Source organism: Epinephelus fuscoguttatus, linkage group LG7 (assembly GCF_011397635.1).
Source record: "Epinephelus fuscoguttatus linkage group LG7, E.fuscoguttatus.final_Chr_v1".
Taxonomy (NCBI): domain Eukaryota; kingdom Metazoa; phylum Chordata; class Actinopteri; order Perciformes; family Serranidae; genus Epinephelus; species Epinephelus fuscoguttatus.
Window position 1 is genome coordinate 13,549,072 of NC_064758.1, and position 21,896 is coordinate 13,570,967.

The following is a 21,896-nucleotide window of genomic DNA, read 5'->3' on the forward strand; positions in this document are numbered from 1 at the left end:
TCTGATCTCAGTGGCCCTTGGCTAACTCCTGATTAAACATATGAAACTATCAGGTCCGTCGATCTGTAAAAAGCAGCACCAGTATGTCTGTCAGTCCCTTATGGATGGCCTTACTCATGTTAACATTCGTAGAGGGCAGCTGCTCCCTCTCCATGTCCCAGCAGCTTGGGGGGAAATGTTAAGTGTATTAAGTATGTATAAGTGATTATAGAGAATGTTCAAGTGCATGGAGATGAAACTGTATTCGAAATGTTCCGAGTGTTCAGTGTTTAAGAGTGTTTGGCTCTGTGTGATAAATGACAAGCAAGTTCATAACAGTGCAGTGTATTAATAATAAATTAACAAACCAAAATAAAACAGAGTGAATTTCAAGCAATGTGGAGTCCCTCGACAAACGACGTCTTGTGAAGAAAACGGCTTATTGTGCTGTGTATCAAACTATATATGACATATATAACATACAGTTTGATACTCAACATCTGAGCCATCTCCAAAACCCAGGACTCTCTGAGGCAGGGAGAGGATAGAACCTGAAACTGTAAACACAGAGCATACACAAAGCTCCGGCAAAGAATTCAATGTTGTTTCTGCACACAGCTTCTTATGTAACACAATGGAGTGACGCTATGATGCACTGACTGAATTTAATTCTGAAGTTAAACATGAAATACAAGATATACAGCATCTTTACAGGAGTACAAAATAACGCAATTTACATAACACACTTTTTTTTGTTGTTGTTGTTACCAGTTAAATGTAAAACATATAAATTGTCAACACTCAAACAATAAAAGTCGAAAATAGAAACATTTTTGCATTTCTTGCTGAGAGTTAGATGAAAAGACTAATACTGATCTTACATCTGTATGGTGAATATGAAGCTGCAGTAGAGCCAGGAGATGGTTAGCTTAGCTTAGAATCAAGATAGGAAGCAGGGGGAAACAGCTAGTCTGCCTGTCCAAAGATATTAAAATCCACCGACTGGCACCTATAATTTTTAATATCCTATTTGTGTAATCAGTGCAAGTATTGAAACCCAACTTGTTGTTTTATTTGGCTTTCGGAGATGGTATGAATCAAACAAAAGTAATGTGTTAATTGGTGAATTTTGGCATCTGCAGACAGACGTTAGCTGGCTATGCTAGCTGTATAGGGCTATACCAGGCTCAGAATTATCTCAGTCAAATTTGATTTGGCTTTTCAATACATGTGACTACTCTTTCTTTTTTCATATGAAAATTTAAAATTTGAACAGGGTGACAGCGATGTTCACTTAGCTTAGTAAACAAGCCAAATTAGCCCCTCGAGCTAATGCCTGCTAGCTACGCTAACAATGGGTCAGAAATGAGGAACACATTTTTTTTCCAACACTAGATATCAAACAGCCAGAGACTGTATCATTAAAGGTTGCTGCAAGCTGTAAACTCACTCCTTTTACGCAGAAGGCAGATGATAACATTATCTTGAAGCCTGAACAGGCAAAACCGCTCTTCCCCCCTGGCAGCTGCCTCCATCTCACCAAGGCTCATCCTGGGTTTGGGTCAGCAGCTGTCTCTACACTGGAGAGCATCGTAAAACTACTACTGTTTAATTATTGTTTTCCTATTTCAGGCTAACCAGTTGGTTGCTGTAGCTTCATATTTACCCTACAGACATGAGAGTGATATCTTTCCTCTCATCTAACTCTCTGCAACTATTCCTTTATTAAAAAAAAAAAAATGTGTAAAATCTCAAAGTTCTACATCCTTACAAAGCTTATACAATTATAAAAATATATGATGTAACAATGTGTTGATATGACCTGAGTTTACAGTATCAGCTGTGTTCACTCATATAACATTTGTTGCATTTTTGCTGTCTCTGTGCTCTATGGAGCTAAATTTTCATTAGCTACAGGCCTTGATCGTATGGGTGTTTGGATGGATTGCAATCAATGAACTGACAAACTGCTGAAAAACCAATCTCTTGTAAAAGATTGCATAAGTCATAGAAGCTTAACTACTGTATATACAACTGCACATCATTCTTAAACAATCATATATGACTGTACAACGCAACAGGCAGTAGATTTTAGACCAATAAGAAAAGATAAGCAACCGTGCTTATTGCTCTTTGTCCCTATCACTCTAATTTTGTACATTTGAAGAAAAAGGAAATTTTACTACCTGTTATCTTGTTGCAGGCCAAACCTTTTGATACCAAACAAAAGAAATAAAACTATCTTCATGTCAATGAAAGGTACACAAATCAGCAGTACACAGTCAGATTATTTTGTCATTATATACAGAAAATGTTTAGACTTTGAAACATCTTTTCTTTTAAACAATATTGTCTGATTTGAAATTATCAGTATGTCAGAGTATGCATATTTTAGTCAGTTTAATCTAGGGATGCATTTCTTTCTCTTTTCTTCCCGGGGTTGAGGGGAGTTCTGCTTTGCCGGATTGAAAATTATGTCACTTGGCTTTGAACCCAGTCTTGGCTCACCCATCTGCGCCTGGCACCAGGTAGTCGTCATCCCCCTCCACTAATTCTGGAGGTGGCGCTGTGTTGCTCTCAGGTGCGGTTTGTGGGGTTTCATGGATTTCAGCCTCAGTCGCAGTGATTTCAGGGCCAGCTTCGATGTCGTCGTAATTCTCCTGTGGGTCGTCCACCTCATAGGTCACCCCATCTGTTAAGAAGAAAGACAGTTGTATGTTAAAATGTGCGTAGTTGAATTAACAACAATATAATTAGTCAAAGATCCATATGCAAGTTGGTGAAAAAGATATGATTCAACTGGTTCAAAACTTTCCTTCGCTTTGATCAAGGGCACCATCACGCATGGAGTTGTCTCCTGAGGCACCAGAAGTAGCAACCTGAGAGGTCAGGTGCTGAGCCTCAAGCATGTCATCAATATCATCGTAAGGTAAAGAGGAAGCGCTGTGCGCGTCGTTCTCTGTGATGACCTCTGGTAGGAATCCTGCACGAACGACAGCAACAGAACACCTTGCAAATACTTTTACACTGACTCACATCTCAAATCTTGAATAAACTCAATCATTAAAGATATTTTCATCATATCCCAAGTGCTTATTGTTACTTTGAAATCAAGTGTGAATGTGAGGGTAAGCCTTTAATTATCCTTAAGGAGAGATTCTCCTGTTGCAGCAACAATGAGACAAGCTAAAAAGTAAGACTACAGAGACAAAGAACCATGCGAATGAAATTAATTTTTTAAAAAATGAAATAGGAGATTAATTAGAGCAATTAGAGATGTGGCATTAAAAAAGTTATACACAGCAAATACATTGCGCAAATATTTGTGCACAAGAACTCCAGTAGTGCAACTCTGGCTGATGATGTGTGAGCTATATATATTATGAAGAATATGAATGAATAAAAGTACAAAATAATATAATGAGTTATACAATGTTATATGTAATATATATAGAAGTAGATGTAATAAATATATTATACAGCAATTATTTGATAATCTGAAGTTTGTATCACAGAATATAACCAATATTTAGTTATATAAAAGCACAATGAGCAATACAGTTGTAATGTAGTATAATAAAATAATGCAATGTAAAATAAAATACTGTTACCACTTCTTATGCTACTATTCCTATAATAATAATTGAGGTGCAGCCCCTAATAAGGATTAACTGATTCAACAAATATATACAAATAAAATAAGTGAATGAATATGTTTTGAGACTCACTGCCACGACTCAAGTCTTCCATTTCATTCTCTTTGTCTGTGACATCCTCGTAGTCGCCACTTTCAAACTCCACTTCTTGTCTTGGCAACATTCTCGCTACATTAAAAAAAAAAAAAAGAAAGAAAAGAAGAACATTAGACATTTACGGCTTTGTGACAAACAACTGTCTCGCACTAATGTAGAAAAGGTGGAAAAACAATTAGTACACAACATATGCATGCATTAAACTTTTTTTACAGACTGTAACTGTTCCGGTTCTGTTCTTGCATTTTCCTTTATGTAATTATTATGGCACTAATGTGCTACTATTTAAATTTAAGAAGCTTAAGAGCTGAAATATAAATGCTGGACAAAAGCAGCAGAGATATTGTTATTCAAATGGTCTGATACGGCATAAAGCAGTCAGAGTTTGACCGCATGCAGGAAGACTGGCCTCTTGTGGCAAAAGGCTCCAGTACATCTTTTTTTTTTTTTTAAATTGACACCGGGATGATCAGGATGGTCAGATAGATAGATTGACTGAGTTGCTTTTCAGTTTGTTGGAACAATAGTTTTTCAAGGCAAGTCATTAACATTGAAGCAAATCATCAATCAGTATTTAATTGTAACCAAATTAATAACAACTAGCAGAGTAAGTGCAACAGAATAATGTACTCACATGAGAAATTCTTGCCTTTCTTGTTTTTCCTGACAGTGTAGATTCGTAAAAATACAACAATCAGTATCACCAGAACCAGCAGAAATACCACTCCCAGGATAATGGGCACTGTGAAATCTTTTGGCTGTTCAATGATTTGTGGGTGTCCCTCATAGTCTGAAATCAAACACAGTCACATTGTCATATCTGCATTTACTCAGAGTGGGATGCCACTTGATTCATCACGTTATTTTGTGCCACGCCAATCACATCAGAAATTAGATAAAGTTAAATAAGTTCAAATTGTACAGTTTACAGAAAAGGTGATTCATATGCAAAACAACTGAATGAATATTTTAGGAACTAGCTTGACTTATTGGGAGAGGATTCATGGTTTTGGTTACTGTCGCAGTAGATCTCAGCTGGTATGGCGTTACACGTCTCGTACTTGACACAGTAATTGATGTCCTGGATGTCTTTGGCATCGCAACTCAGTGCTGTTTCCAAGTTTTCCTTAAAATTATAGAGGCAACATCGTCAGACAAATGAGTGGGACATCGTCAGAAAGCCCCCCAAAAAAGTGTGATACAAAGACTTACTTTGGTCTTGTTATCACTTCTCTTTACGCTCCTATCGTGACCACCACAATTAAAGCTTTGACACAGCTTCGCCTTCATTGCCTCGGGAAATGACGTCAGGGGACACACTTTTTCAGATTTGCCTCGATACGTCACTAAAATCTGACCTCCACACTTTCGTGTGGTGCTGAACTTGACATTGTTGTCTGTAAAATAAATAAATAAATAAATATTCATTATTATCATAATTTAGCTTCAACTCTTTTTTTATGAAATAGGCTTATCCACTTTCTAGTCGGGAGTTAAGTGATAAGATCCATAATGCTCTCATATGTGTCTGAAAAACATAAAACAGGAGATGGTTGGCTAAACTGAGCATGAAGACTGCAAACAGAGGGAAAAGCTAACCTGGCTCTGTCCACAGATACAAAAAGGAGAGTGTAAAAATTACAAGTTGCAGTTTTAAATTTCATTTTTCACACAGAATACACACTGCTTTTTATCTGGATGCTAAACTAGATTGACGATCTCCTGTCTGTAGCTGACATGAGAGTTGCATCAGTCTTTTAATCTAACTCTCGGAAAGAAGAGCAAAAAGTGCATAAAGCTAAAGTGTCTATTGCAGTAATAATGTATTCTATCCTGTATTTGAATAAATACCCTAAAAATATTTCACATTTAATTGATTATCAAGTCAATTCTTGATATTCTAATAAAATATATGAAATAAGAATCAAGAATTAAAGCCAAATCATTTAAAATAATATCACACAGGGAGGATTAGATGAATACTTTGCATTATTTTGATGGCACAAATAGCACATATACATATCTATATATAGATACATACTTACCAGTACAGGAAACATAAACCACTTTTTTGTCACACTTTCCCATGAATCTCTTGCAATTGCCGAGTTTGTAATGGTAGCTCTCACAGCTGACATGGTAGTAATCCATATTTGAAAGAGGAGGTCTGGGCTTCAGACTGGGGACACCAGGAATAGCATTGCCACATTCCTGTTGGCAAACCAACTGTGAGTCTTCATCTCTCCAGGTACTGCTGCAAACCTCACGGCCGTTTATCATCACTTCACCATGACACTGCCCCGAAAGGGTGACATTGGGCTCATCTAGAAAGAAAAGCAATAAAACAACAAGATCAAAGTTGTGGTTTTCTGGTTTAAATATTCGGCAGAGTATCTGTGTTCTCAAGGTTCTGTGTTCCGCAGCTTAAAATCCTCCTAATATGACCAATTAAAGAGAAATTTCAAAGGGTTTCATACTCTTAGCAATAGCAATTTTTTTTCCCTTGGACAAATGTTCAGTGTATGTTTCCCTGAATCAGCATGTTGAAATCACCCACCTATCAGATGCTGTGTTAGAATTTCTCTTTATCCGTCATTTTGATGAAAAGGGTTGTAAAAATTCTGTCATGTGCTTCATTTTGATTTAATAATTTTCATTTTTAATCATTTAGATACAGGAAATACTTATAGAGCATGCATTTATAAGCAGGTGCATAGTGCACTTTGTTGAACTACCACAGTACACCTACGATGCTTGCGTCCGTGCATGCACATGGCTTGTTTTTAAGGACATGTAACCATTGTTCTTAAGATAAAAAAGTTTACACACATGAGTGACCGTAACCATAAAATGAAGGGATGTTTTGCTGCCTTGTTATCTTTACGAGTTAACAGTGGCTACTGTGATGTCACCTATTGGGTGGTGGACTACTGTTTGGTTGCTGTCAATGAATTTTTGGAGCCAGAAGGGACCAGATGTAGGTGAGAGGCTCGAGATGTGGAGGACCAAGGGGTGGATCTGACTGAGAAGCTGAGGACACTGTTGGCAGACACCCTGGCCCTTGATTATGGGTAACTTAAAGCCTCAATAACATTTGAACGGATTACTTATTTAAAAATTCAGCCCCATACAGTTGTCTTGATGGGAGAAATTAGCTATAGGGACCAAAACTGTTTTGGTTTTTTTTGTACCAAAATTGTTTATTTCTGCTGTCTATAGCAATTAACTTGCTACTGGAGCCAGCCGTAAGCAGCCATTACAGGAACTGCGGTTTTTGGCTCTTCCATGTTGGCTTAATTTTTTTAGCCACAGAGGTTGCTGCTTGGTGGGGATACAGCCTGCCAGTGCAATGGCTAAATCCAGTTAGACAATGAGGTCATGCAGGTGAGATCGAAGACAAGACTAGACAATAGCTAAATAAAATGCAGAGGCCACCAACTGGACAGGGGTGTAAACTTCTTAAAAGATACTGTGAATCGCCCTCAGTGTTCTAATGCCACTTACAGCTTCTAGCCTATCTACTTACCCTAACCCCTTGAAACCTCGACAGTTTTCTCAACGTTTGACATTGATATCTCCACAGTGGCTGAATGAATAATGACAATGATGACAATGTAAGTTTACGTCATGAAAAATACATAACTATTTATAAATCTTTAAATCTTTAAATTGCTAGGAAGACAAATGTAAAGATGTGTTATATTAAGGGAATATGGAGATGGGGAAAATAGGACCTTGAACACAGGGATGTCTCCCAAATGCTCTCGCCCATAATACCCTGAAAATGTATTATTATCTTACTATATAATGAGGAAAACTCTGTCTGTGGCTGTCTGTGTGTCTTCCGCGTTTTTCTCCTCACTGACTTGGTCAATCCATGTGAAATTTGGCACAGTGGTAGAGGGTCATGGGAGGATGCGAATGAAGCAATATTACATCAATTGGCCAAAGGGGGGCGCTATAGCAACCGATTTAAATTGCAAACTTTGAATGGGCATATCTCATGCCTCGTATGCCATAGAGACATGAAACTGTGCACAGAGATGCCTCTCCTCATGAGGAACAAATTTGCCTCAAGAACCCATAACTTCCAGTTATATAGATTTTCCACCATTTTGAATTTTTTAAAAACACTTAAAATCGATCTCTTCCTAGGAAGTTTGACCGATCTGCATGAAACTCTGTGAACATAATCTAGGGACCAATATCTAAAGTTCCCTCTTGGCAAAAGTTGGAAAACTTACTAAAACTGAGCTTCTATAAGGCAATGAATATTGCAGAGGGCGTGGCTCATCACATAAAGGTGTATAACATCTCAAGGGTTTCACCGATCACCACGCAGCTTTGTAGGCATATGACCACACATAATCTGAGGGGACTCCTCCATTATTGACCCCATCAAACAAAATGGGGGCGCTAGAGAGCTAATTTCTTATCTAGGCCTAACCACCATATTGATTTTTACTAAACTTAGTAGATATGTAGAACAGGACGCCTCAAGGTGACTGGAGAAATGTAACTCTAATTGGCAACTGGGTGACGCTATAACAACAGGAAAATGCTTTAAAATGGCTAAAATGTGACCGATCGCTGTGGCTCCCCCTGTGGCCAAATGTGTTTTTTTTTCTCTTATTATTTTTGGTATGACTAAGTCATGGTATGGTATGCTGTACATAATCACGGAAACTGTCAGTGTGTCATTCTGTCAGTCAGTCAGTCATTCTACCAGTGCGCCCCACTTTTAAATCAATACAACATATAAACACTTTAACTATCTGCCTTTCAACGTGCTACCTCAACTACTAATGTACAGTTTTAGCCCACTAACTATCCCACTATTGGCAATGGTACTACTGTACTTCCAATAAAGCAAGCGTACTCTCAATTTCACAAAAACTCTGTCTGAATACATTGCTCTTCTTAATGGGTTCAGTTGACTATTTAATCTGCAATCTCCTATGACCTGTATCCCAAACACACACCATGTGAAACTGCATGTGATCAACTGTGCACTCATTGGGTATGGACTAGTATATTATTATTATCATTATTATTATTATTATTATTATTATTATTAATATAAGTGTATTTCCTAAAATATCAGGCCTTTATGTGTAATAAAATGACTGTGAGGTAATGGTAAAAAGGAAATAGCTTTTAGTTTTACACACTGCTGGTGTCATGTCTTGCTTTTAGATGGTTTCTGAAGCAACTACAGATTTTATTATCATTTGTCAATAATCCTACAGAAATAGATTTTACCTTGACATTCAATTAAAAGCTGTTCCACTTCTTCGTCCCCTTTGTCAAGAACAAAGGTTTCCTTTTTACACTTCCAGATGTTTTCTGGATTCTTTTCACCTGCACAGCTGAAGTTTGTGGCCGAGGGAAAATGCAATTTCGTTGTCTTATTTGACTTGAGACTGCCGCAATCCAGATCGTGGCAAAGTCTGTCCCCCGCTTCTCCTGTCCAGCCTTGAATGGAGACAGGGCTTATTTTCCCCTGCGAGACAACAGACACAGCTCCACTACAGGCCTTGTTGGCTACTGTCAGCTGTATCTTACTCCAGCCTAGAATAATCAGTGGGGGAGAGGTGAGATTAGATTCATGAAACACAAAACTTGTAATTAGCAGGAACTCAAAGATTCAGATTAAATGTTGTGGACACAAACTAGAGTAAAATATCTTACACTGTGAGTCCCTACCAATTTGACAAAGACTCTTACACATATTTGTCATGTCTAAAGAGTAGCTAATATTTTAATTGCTGGGCAAATAAAATGACCTTGATTAGGTTTGTGTTGATGTTAAAGGAGTGGTTCAATATTTCTGTCAATTTTGCTTTTCTGCTGAGAATTCGGTAAGAAAAACACTGGAGTGGTGCAGGGATGAGACCCAAAACCCAGAGAAATGCTAAAATTTTAGCACGCTCAGTGTTTTTTTTTTTTTTTTTTTAAATATTTTTTGGTGAGATGCCTGAAGTAAGGTCTGTGGTTCACACAAACTTAAGAGACTTTCCCTCTTTTTTCCTTATGACATAAAATACACCAGTAAATACAGCACTCATAACTTTTAAAGCTTTTTCATGTTTTAGATAAAAACGGTTGCTAAAAAAGTGGCTAAACGAGACTACACAACATCATCACACCAAGCACAGCTGCAGTGCATTCATAGCTTAATGTTTAGCTTAATGTTAGCTTTTCACTTTCACCACTTCCAAAATCATAAAAGTGGTGTTCATTTGTGAGGATTTTTTTGCAGAGTGACACGTGTAAGTATCATAAACTTTTGTATGCCACAGAGGTTATTTTCTGCAAAAAAATAAAGATCCCTTAGGCTTTTTGACGAGAGACCAAGGGTGATATTTACTTCCATGCTGACTTACACATTCCCTGCAGCACTCTATACCACTTACATCATATAGGAAGCTATGTGCAGAGGAAAGTTAGCTTAGCTTAGCTTAGCTTAGCTTAGCGCAAAGACTCTTGCTGTGTCTCAAATTGCGTCTTCTGTACACAAATGTTTTGAGTGAATAAGTGCTTTCATGCTAAGAAGTATAGAAAAATGCAGTGCACTATGAGTACCCGGATGGTGCACTCAAAATGGTCAAAAAGTTGAGTGTGGAACTATGGACACTTCTCGCACTCAATGGTCGTCATCTTGGTTACGTAGCGGAAGGGGAGGGACCACTTTTCAAACTGGAAATGGCGGCTGTGCAGGACTGTGCAACCGTGAACGTCGCTGCATTGTACAAATTCATGTGTTGTTGTACAAATTCAAACTATACTGTTGTCGGGTATAAGCCAGCAGTATGTTCATTGGGTTAATTTAACAGTCTGTAATGATTTGGTACCGTGAAAGATAATGCGAATGCTAACGCTAGTTTACTAACTAGCTAATTTGCGGTCGTCATTTCCGGTGAGCGCACAACAGCCGTGTTTGGTTTGAGACAACACTACCCTGTCGAAATTTGCGCACTACGCCAATGCACGTAGTGCACATTATAACGTTAGTATACTACAGAAGTATACTAATGGAAGTATGTGATTTGAGACACAGCATGTGACTTGAAAAGTTTAAAACTGGCCAAGAAATAGTCCGTTATTAACTTTAGAGGTGGTGATGGGCAGATTTTTTTTTAACCACTGGATGAAGCAAAGCTAGCTGCTTCCCACTGTGGTCTGTATGTTAAGTTAAGCTAACGGTCTCCTGGCCATAGCTTCATATTTCAACTCTGCGCAAGAGAGCAAATATGCATGTTATTATTACAATTCCTCTAAAGGAAGGTCTCAGATATGCTGCAATGCTAAAACAAAAACTTTTCCTGACTTTACCGACATGAAAATATTACATAAAGAAAACATGACAAACACAAACTGTAGTTTGACAAAGACAAATCAATTTAAGACAAAATCATTCCACTTACTGGAGCACTGGAGGCCACCAAGAGTGCAGGAGACTTTAGAAGTAGTGATTTCGCAAGCTTTTAATGACTTACTGTCACCTGAACACTCAATTTTTGAAATGACAGGAGTCTCTTGTGATTTAGATCCGAAGTACTCAGTGAGGTTGCCAGCCTGACCACATCCCAGCTCCTCACAGATGGTTTTTTGTGTGTTGCTGTCTTCAAGAGCATCCTTGCAAACTGGGCGCAACTTGCCTTCATACAACACCTTCACATTACCAGAACATTTCTCTCTGGAAACATCCATTTTGGACTCAACACTGCCTGCAACAAATCAATAAAAAGTACAGAGTTAAAACCTTATTTTATTTAGGTCATCTGTCGCTTTAACAAAATAAACAAGAAATAAATAATTTGGATCAAAATATACACTGATGGAGAATAATGTTAACTTTGTGCTTGAATCAAATGAGGTGTAAGAAAGGTAGGCTCATGACCACTGAGTTATGACCATTAAAATCTGTCAAGGGGTTGTGCACATCAGGGTTTACAGGAAAACTCTGATTAATATGTGCTTGTATCACATACATATGGTTTTAATATGGTGTTCAAGAGTTGTCATAATTTATATAAAATAGGGCTTGTGAAAAAACAAGAGCCATATTTAAACAACAATGTGGTGAAGACAAATTTAGCCACTTTGTTGTTGTTGTTGTTTTTCTCCCCAGATGGTTGTAAAGTTGTTTCAGGTGAAAAATGGTTTGGCCTATACTCATAGTTTTGTCTTGACTGATCACCAAAAATGAAAAAATTGTTCTTTGATTTAACTTCCCCCCAGATTTGATTGGAATCTGTGAGATGGTCTCGCAACTGTCCAGCAAACAGACAACATTGCAGAATAAAAACTGATAATATCACCTCCATGGTAAAGGTAATATCGGCAAAATCAACTGGAATTTGATAATGGGCATTTTGACACAAAGACACATTCACGGATCACGTTTTACTTAATTTTTGGAAAATACATTAAAATAATCCATTACCTGAGCAAACAACATAGGCTGGGTCATAGTCGGTAACATTTTTATCATTGCTGACGAAGTTGCACTGCTCCAGGTTGGTCGTCTTCTCTGTCATGTGCAAACTTTTGAAGATCACCTTACTTTTGGGGGGGTTGGAGATGGCAGTTAAGGCTTTGCTTCCACAGGTAAGCGTTTTACACAGCAAATTAGACTTTTCGGTTGTCCAGGTGTCGGCACTCACGCCTCCACACTTGTTGCCCGCACAAATATTGACCTTCCCCCAGCAGCCATTAGTCAATGTCATTTGGATTTTTTCTGTTGTGGCAACCAAAAAGCAAATAGCAGGGACATGGATTAGTATATATATATATATGTGTATATATATACGTATGTACACACACACACACACACACACACACACATATACATGGACACTACAAATAAAATCACTGTACCTGAGCAATCCACAAAGGCAATAGTGTCATTATGCTTAGATGGCAATGGTACTTTTTCTTCACAGTCAAACAGGGATGCCTTGGCCGATGAGCAGTTGTAAGATTTCAGTTTAGATGTTGTATTGTCAACTCCAGTGCTTTTAATGCTGCTAAAGTCTCTGGCCGTCCCGCAATGCATCTGCTGACACACTGTGTTTGCACTCTTGGAGTTCCACGTCTCAGACCCAGAGAGCCAGTAGGTTTCTTTGTCTTGCACTATCTTCACCTTACCAGAGCAAGCAGCATCTCCCTCCAGAGTTACCACCTTGTGCTCTAACAGGGACAAAAAACAAGAAATACAGTTAGCCTTAAATTGTAATAGACTGATAACTTGTCCAGGCTGCCCCCTCTTCCTTTACAATGCATGCTGGGATAGGTTTATGCCTTCACATAAACAGGAACAGGGATTGCACGTTATAGCAAGCAAGTTACTTTTGCCCAAGGATCCTGAAAACACTTTTAAAGTTGAACTGTAACTCTTCACCATAAATGATTGTAACTTATTTTCAAGAGGCCATGCCAAATACATAAAATGTTGTTTTGAGTCTTTAAGATCTAAACGCACTAAATAATATGCGCATATGGCAAATTTAATTTGAAAATATATTCCCTGACCCTTTCTCTATCTATCTATCTATCTATCTATCTATTCATTGTTTAAAGAAAAAAACATTTTTACTGGGTAAGATCCTATTCTCATTCTTTGCATTTCCATTCAAACCTCTAACACAAAAACTGTTGACAGATTTAAGTCTATTCAATTGCCTTTATACAAATATCTTTTCTCTAAAGTGAAAGCATGTAGTAAGGAAAGTCAAACAGAAAAACAGACAAAAGGAAAAAAGACTCACCCGTGCAGATTATTCCTATTGCCTCCGTGTCCTCTCTCCCAAGTGGGTTTGATTTGTCTGTGAAACACTCAGATATATTTTTGTTGTTTTCATTGCATTCTACAGTCTTAGTCAGGAATTCACTTGAACCTTGGAAAAATTTTTCATGTTTTTTCTTTTTCCCACAACCCATTTCTTTGCAGACAACATTTGAATTGATGTCTGTCCATTGATTTTTATAGACCCTTCTCCATTGGCCTTCATGTTGGATCTCCACTCTCCCAGCACATCTTCCAGGACCGTCCGTCAAGTTCACTTTCACACTATCTGTTTCATGACAGAAACATGGCACACATACTATTATTGCATACATCTGAGCCGAAACAAATCGTACATTTACTTTGTATTATAACATGACATCACACGGCTGTCATGCTTTTGCTCCCACCATGGTGTCAAAGTTAAAATAACAGGGAAGAGGCAGTCACCATATGATTCCAGTTATATCTCACCTGCACAGACTACATAGGCGGTGGAAGGACACATCAGGTTGTTGTCATGCTTGGCTACACAATGCCACAGTGAGGATTCTTTGCCAGAGCAGTCCACGTTGTCCATTATCCCTTGTATTTGCCTATTTGCATCCTTTTTTTTTTCATTACTAATCATCTAGAAGAAAGCATTTGTGATCATTTGGATATCATGCCATTCATTTGTGCCAGACAGAAGACGTTGAAAATAATGAAAAAATAATAATGATGATATTATGAAACTCATTGCCACTGCTGACATAGATAAAAGACTTAAAGGGAATATACGGACAGTTAGGGTAGTAAGCTTATTCACTGTTTTGTTAAGAGTTTGTCAAGAGTACATCGAGAACCATTCTCATCTCTCTCTGTTAAATATGAGGCTATCAGCGGGAGATGGCTAGCTTAGCTTAGCATAAAGACTGGAAACAGGGGGAAACAGCAAGACTTGCCCTGTCTCAAGGTAAACTAGAATTACTGTCTTACAGTTGTACGCCTCTGCGAACCAGTCAAATTGCAGTTACAGATTACAACCATGTCTTTCCAGGCTCATATGTAGCCATGACAGCTGACAATGCTTCAAATGCAAAGAAGCCACAATTTCTAAAACATGGATGCTTCACACACATCTTAAACCAGGCAGCACAGCAGATCTACACAATCAGCACAGTTTTAAGATGGACACCTAAGATTAGTGTCACTAATTCAGTGTCTGACCACATGTAACCTCGTCTGTTCCTGAGTTATGGCATTAAAGAATGGCATGTTTCCGCAAAAAAACTGGTGTCACAGGAAAGTTGACCTTTTGGTTATGATTATCACTTTATTTTGTCCTAAGAGACACTTGTGTGAAGTTTTGTCATAATCAACATGTTTGTTAGGTCACAGTGACCTTTGAGCACCAAATTCTAATCACTTCAACCTTGAATCCAAGTGGACGTTTGTGCCAAATGTGAAGAAATTCCATTGAGGAGTTCTTTAGATATCACGTTCATGAGAATAAGACAGATGTGAGGTTACAGTGACCTTTGACCTTCGATCACTAAATATAATCAGTTCATCAATGAGTCCACGTGGACATTTGAGCCAAATCTGGAGAAATTCCTTCAAGGCCTTTTTTCCACGTATGGATTTGATTGGTCTCTGTAGGTTCTTAAATATACAGATGATGCCTCTAGTGTCCAAAGCAAGGAAGTGTGTTTCTTTACAGATGGAAAGAAATCTGATAGAAACTACCTGTAGCCATGGGGGAGATGCCAATTTTGTCTGTTTTCGACATCCAGTAGTTTGGAATATGCTCTTGGAACATTATGACCTGTATAACCTTTTTTAGCAGAATAACATCACTCAGTGTGTTAAAACTAGATAAACAAGTTATTTTTAATCATACAAACTCACCTGACAATCAACATAGGCAACTGAATTGAAGGAAATAGCCTGTTAGCTTAGTTAGCTGCTAACTAGCTCAACTGCTAAGCTGGCACACTGGCTACGGTTACATGATGGCTTCTCATTCAGAATGAAATAAATCTGAATGAAATCATTCAGAATTAAAGTCTTTCCAGGTAGTTTACATGGGAAATATTCATTCCGAATGAGGGTTTACATGGGAGATCAGTTTAATCGCCTCTATTTGGGTCCGCGCAAGGTTTGGGTCAGGGAAGGTTTCTGATTGGATAGGGGGCGGGGCGGATGTTGCGTGTTTACATTTACCGGAAGAAAACACTGTAGTCCTCGCTCCGGATAACAAGATGTTTGACGATGCCGTTCTTAGTGCGTTTTTCGGGCGTGTTTTGCTCATATTCTTGAAGCAGCAGTACGACAACAACCTTGTTCTGCTAATGCTTCGTCTGTTGAGGAGGAGAAGGGAGGTAGAAGGTCGAAGAAGGGAGACAGAAGACCGTGCTTTGGCATATGGAAACTGGTGAGTGTAACGAGTCCAACTGCTCTATCTCAGCCTGTTGCTATGCGCGCTACGTCATCACGCCAGAAGGGCAAGGAAATGAGCATGCACAGAAAGACCGGGATGAACTTAAAGAGGAATGAGGGTTTACATGCACACAAAATTCTTTCATTCGGAATGACAAATGGAATAAACCACCCCCTTTAATCAGATTTAATTTTCAATCAGAATGACCTTTCATTCCGAATGAAAGTGGAATTAAACTGTCCATGTAAACATACTGACAGTCATATGGTCTCTCTGAAATCCACCACAAAAGTTACTTCTTTTTTTTTTTTAACATACTCGCGGCAAATTCCAGACTGAAATATTACCTAGGGGAGGAGTTTCGCAGGCACATCAAATATCACAGAGATTCCAGTGTGGATCAATGAACTTCTGGTTGACTTGTCTCCATGCACAAACATAAGTGAGGCATTATTGGGATATTGCGTTCTCAAGAATGAGAGATGAAAGGTCACAGTGACTTGTGACCCCCAAAATTGAATCAGTCAATCACTGACTTTAAGTGGTTGTTTAAGACAAATTTGAAGAGATTCCCTTGAGGCATTCTTGAAGTATCACGTTCACAGCAATAGGACAGACAGATGGATGTGCGTACATATGGATGAACGGACAACTCGAAAACATAATGCCACCTGCCACAGCTGTCCCTGGCACAGAGACATAAAAGCCCTCCCAGTTTGTGACCAGTCTTTATGCTAAGCTAAGCTACTGGTAATTTTCTCCTGGCTCGAGCCTCATATTTAGCAGACATATGAGAGTGGTGCTAATCTTCTCTCAGACTCTTAGAGAACTATTCCTTAAAGCCTGACTATGTAACTAGAAAAAACAAACACTGAAACATGAAAAGTTGTATAAAAATAATTATCTGAAAAGCATCTGTGCTTAGTTTATTTCTCTCAAAGGGCTTACTTGATCTGGTATGACCTGTAACTTAATGCGGTTAATGTTTGGTAATGTTAGCAAACTTTAGATATCTGTGTAACTGACTTTTTTAATCAGTTTGCATTGTCCTGTAATTGTCGCTAGTGGCCACAGTGGCTGCTGTTCAGCAAAGTCCATTGTGTTAATTAAAATATTTATTTTATTAGTGCTACTGAAATCTGATACTGAAAACTCACTTTCCCGCAGTTCAGCTCTTTGCAAACCACTTCAGCATCCTTGTCTTTCCAGGAGGAGGCACAAACGGGCTGTCTTTCATTATTCACTTCAACATAAACTTTACCATAGCACTTGCTTTCTTGATTATTGTCCATCAGAAGTACTTTGACTTTGTCTGTGGGAAATGAAAATATGGGAAAATGTTCTCCATTTCATGATTTAGATTTTCATGTGGTACAAGATAGTGGGTGAATGAAATATAAATATGACTTGAAAGACTTTTTTGGTAAATAATTTTGTCCCTTGAATATATAAGAGAAAACAAGATCTTGATGAAAATGTGTTCTGATCTGGAAATACAACAACAAAGTGGCTGCTCTGAGGTTGCTTGTAGAAAAGGTATGTGATTGAATATTGAATAGTTGACTTACCTGAGCATTCCAGCTGTATGCCATTGTCATCTGTATTGGAAGCGTTTTTGACACCACAGTGCATTTGCTTGCACCAGTTATCAGCGCTGATTTTACTTTCTTTAACAGGTTCCCAGTCACCTTTATCATTTTCTCTTTGCAGCTGCCCAGAACACACACTGGATGATGTGTTTCCTTCGAGTTGCAGTCTCTCATAATCTGTTTGTGAACCATTTTCTTAAGTCACTGACTGGTTGAAACACTTGAGTAAACTTTGTGACTGTATGTGTGTGAGGGAGTGTGTTACCTGTGCATATGACAGAAGCAGGCTTTTGGCAGTTTGGTGATTCCCCAGTGACACACTGCCACAGATGATCTGGATCTTTAATGCCCGAACACTTGACCTTCATCTTTGTTGAGCCCTTCAAACGTCCCAAAACTTCAGAATTCAGCTGAGGTTTTTTGGATGTAGCCTCACCACAGTTGATGTTTTTACACAAAAGATTGGCTTCCTGATCTCCTTTATGTGGGAAGAATCATATATAAATAGATATATATGTATTGTTTAATAATCTTGATCATAGTATTACTCACAATACCTGGTAAAAAAAACTTTTTCCACATAATATCTGTCCAATTTAGTGCCGTATGAATAAAGTGACAGTTTCAGCAAAAGTCCTTTTTTAAATTTAATCAATTTTTTTTATAAAGGTTACCAACTTCAGCTTAAAGTTTGAAAGAAAAAAGCTGTGTCTACTTCGGGCTTCTTATCACGCTTCAGATGAGCTCTTAATTGTTCCACCAAAGACTCATACCCCCACTTCTTCTTCGCTTCTCAGATATAATCATTTAAATAATTACCTGAGGCCCAAAGGACCAGAATGATCCAATATTTCACAAAAAACAGCAAGAGTGGAGAAAAGTAAAAATAACTGATAAATAATAAATAATACTTCTGTGTAAATGCATAGTATTTTAAATACAGGGCTTTCACATGTGATGGAGTATTTTTATATCCATGCACTGCATGTCTTTCACCACTGAGTAATATTTATACAGCAGCATCCCACTGGTTATTTCAGTGGCAGATCTTCAAACAGGGGAAAAAGGCATGTGTGTTTGTGGAAAACATTAGTGTAAGACAATGAAAAGGCAAATTTTTGTCATTCAGGGCATGCTATAAAAAATAAGAAAAAAAAGAAGAAATTTGCACATATCCTTTTCTCTTTTTGTTTGTTAAAAATTATTATTGTATATTAGCTAAGTTGTTTACATGTGTTGAATTCTCATTAGTTCTTGTTAGTAATAATACTATTAATAATAATAATAATAATAATAATACAGCACTAGTTACTTTATTTACATTTTACGTGAACTCACACACCAGTAGTATTTAGAAAGACTGAATCTTGTTGAAGTGTTCTGTACGCATGATGCCAACTCTTACCCCAGCCATCATCGCAAAAGAAACCTGACCATGTCTTTCCATCATCTGTAGAGTACTTGACAACTCCCGCACAATGATGTCCCTCCAGCCTTAATTTGATTTTATCTAGAGAGGCAAAAATAACCAAATACAAGGTAAAAGCCAACGTTGTCATCATCATGTAATTTTCTGTATTTAGGATTACTCTTATCAACTCCTTTGTAGCACTGAATCCAAATATTTAAAGTTGTAATTTTCAACAGTACACATTATGTTTCTCAACAAGTGTAAAAGCTTAAAGTCCAGCCTTACTTGAACATTGAATCTTTCTCAGATCCCCCATCCGGTACTGGCTGGTGCCCCAACCGGGATGTTTACAGTCCCACAGATTCTTCGAGTCTTCGCTGCATACAAGGTTATTGAGCCAGACTGTCTTAATCTGCTCTGGTGCAGTCTCCAGTGAGCTACTCTCACGGTCCCCACAGTAAGTGCTTTTACAAACCACTTTTTCAGTGACATTGTTCCAGGATTGATGTCCAACAAAACCCGGTTCACCATTAAAGTAGACTTCAATGTGACCTTTGCATGGCTGGGTTCCTTTCAGACACAGTCTTTTCTCACCTGGTTACATGACAGGAGGTTTACAATATGTTGTCATTTTTATTTATATACATATATATACATATATTCATATATATGTGTGTGTGTGTGTGTGTGTGTGTGTTTGTGTTTGTGTGTTTGTGTTTGTGTGTGCACATTCTATTGTTTTTTTTCTACATGTACAGAACCTCATATCTGACTACCATGAAACATATTTTTTTCAGACAAAGAAATTATGTAATAAAGAGACTTTTTTTTCTCTAATTTTGAAATAATTTCCTCTCTGGTTTCCCGAGTTAGAGGTACGCAAAAGCTGACAGAAAAGCTATATTTAAACCTATGTATAATAAATATTATCTAGTAAGTGTTGTTGGCTACTTTATTCCCCCTAAGTGGCAAATTACATTTTCCAATTTTATCACTTCAAAAAAAAAAAAGACTCAGGGCAAGAGGCAGGGTACACCCTGGACAGGTCACCAGACTATCGCAGGGCTGACACATAGAGACAGACAACCACTCATGATCTACAGACAATTTAGAGTCAACAATTAACCTGTATGTCTTTGGACTGTGGGAGGAAGCCGGAGTAACTGAAGAAAACCCGCGGTGACACGGAGAGAATATGCAGTTCTGTGCACAGAGGGGCTCCCACACCCGGGATCGAACCAGGAACCCTCTTACTGTGAGGTGGCACGGTGGTGTGGTCGTTAGCACTGTCGCCCCACAGCAAGAGGGTTCCTGGTTCAATCCCTATTTTGTCTACCTTGTTTGTCATATTAAAACTAATTTTGCAAAGTCATGACATTTTGCACATCAGTCCTCTCTGGCATTGGACCTTGGGGATATTTTTTTACTTCATTTAAAATATTCCCAATGTGCAACAACTTTGAGAGACAAATCTTTCATTAGATTTCAAGCTGATATAAATGATTTAGTCCAAAACTTTGTGAGATTACTAAAGAACTAAATCATTTAAATATCACCTAAATTGCTATACACTGATATTACTAATATTAGTCATACTTAGTATAAGCTTTTTTTTTTTGTTAATAATTTGATACACAGATTTTTTAAATTTACTTTAAGAAATGTTTAGCGGAAAGATCTAAACGTTCTGGTGTAAAGAAACCTTACCTTAACACTTACATACCGGTAATCTAAATGAATTTTTGATAGACAGAGGACAAGAAACATGACTTTTGGTAAATTTCATACATGTTTGATAAAAAATAAAAAATTGTCAGAAATTTAAAAATGTCAATTGATTTCACAGCGGACAATTGACGCATGCATGAGACTTATTTCTACACCGCAATAAATGTAAAATTATCATCAATGAAATAATTTTATTTTATTATTATTCAGTTTTTAAACTGGCGTGAACATGTGCCAAACTTAAAGAAGGATAGTCAATCTAAATGAATTCTGGCAAAACTGTAAGATTTTTTTTTTTTTTTTTCTGATTGTAGTACCTACATTTTAAAATCTAAGATTTTTTTTTAAAGCCTCCTTGAAGAGTGGATAGATTGTTTCTTATTTATCTCTTTACGAGTGTTATCATCCTTTTTTTATTTCACGACTAAACTCTGAGACATGTAAAACAGGTGTAATTCTACTAATTACTACTGTGCTGTTTGTCTGATCTTTTTTTTTTTTATCAGACTTTGACTTATAATAACAAAAAAAAAAAGGATTTCAAGATTCAACAAAACACTTCCTGCAGCACTTGCATGCACTTAATGTCCAAAATTAGCTATCTTTGAAGTAAATATAGTTTATGGCAAGTCTTTATGTTAAAACAAACAAACAAACAAATAAAATGTACTTCAAAATGTATCCTATCTGACATATTTTCACACACACCCACTGTCCCAATTTTAATTGGTCATAAATAAAGAGAATAATTGTAACTTGCCTTGTGTGATCACTAGCTCAACGTGAGCAGTGTAGAGGAGAAGGAGGAGGAACCACATCATCACCACAGCTCATGACTAGAGAGTGAGGCTGATGAATGATCAGCTCAGCTTTATACTGCCAAGGCTGTGCCCACCAAAAATGGTTATGAGCTGTTACACACATGTGGTGCACAGTTAGATTTACAAATACTGTCTTACAATAAAAGGAAACCAAATAGCTCATTATATATATACATATATATCAAGTCAAGAAATGCCTTAGTGACCCATGATCATTTTCAAACCATCACAGCAAAATTTGGTTCCAAATATTTTCAACATAAAAGCATAAAAGACCATTCAAACATATCAAGTAGTCCGCTCCGACATCAGACTGTACCCAGTCAAGCATTATGGTAGGCGCTTTCAAACTTCAGTGGGTGAAAGCTACAAAAATGGAGACCTTACACAACATTATCATACTC

At 37.7% G+C, this 21,896-nt stretch overlaps 1 protein-coding gene across 2 annotated transcripts; it reads right to left on the minus strand.

Moving 5' to 3' along the window:
• Positions 1-638: 638 nt before the first annotated feature.
• LOC125891370 (scavenger receptor cysteine-rich type 1 protein M160) lies at positions 639-21,540 on the minus strand. 2 transcript variants are annotated; one of them, XM_049580610.1, is made up of 19 exons: positions 21,432-21,540; positions 19,229-19,537; positions 18,938-19,042; positions 17,798-18,010; positions 17,512-17,709; positions 17,101-17,255; positions 13,996-14,152; positions 13,505-13,810; positions 12,615-12,926; positions 12,181-12,474; positions 11,159-11,461; positions 8,994-9,302; positions 5,777-6,055; positions 4,944-5,128; positions 4,749-4,857; positions 4,366-4,521; positions 3,708-3,803; positions 2,795-2,962; positions 639-2,671 (listed from the first exon to the last, which is right to left on the minus strand). In XM_049580610.1, the coding sequence occupies exons 1-19, from the start codon at positions 21,490-21,492 to the stop codon at positions 2,484-2,486; spliced, it is 3,903 nt and encodes a 1,300-aa protein (XP_049436567.1). In that variant the 5' UTR covers positions 21,493-21,540; the 3' UTR covers positions 639-2,483. The 2 variants fall into 2 exon arrangements, with proteins under 2 accessions (XP_049436567.1, XP_049436568.1); XM_049580611.1 differs by lacking the exons at positions 639-2,671; positions 2,795-2,962; positions 3,708-3,803 and having other exon boundaries at positions 4,380-4,521; positions 4,793-4,857.
• Positions 21,541-21,896: the final 356 nt, after the last annotated feature.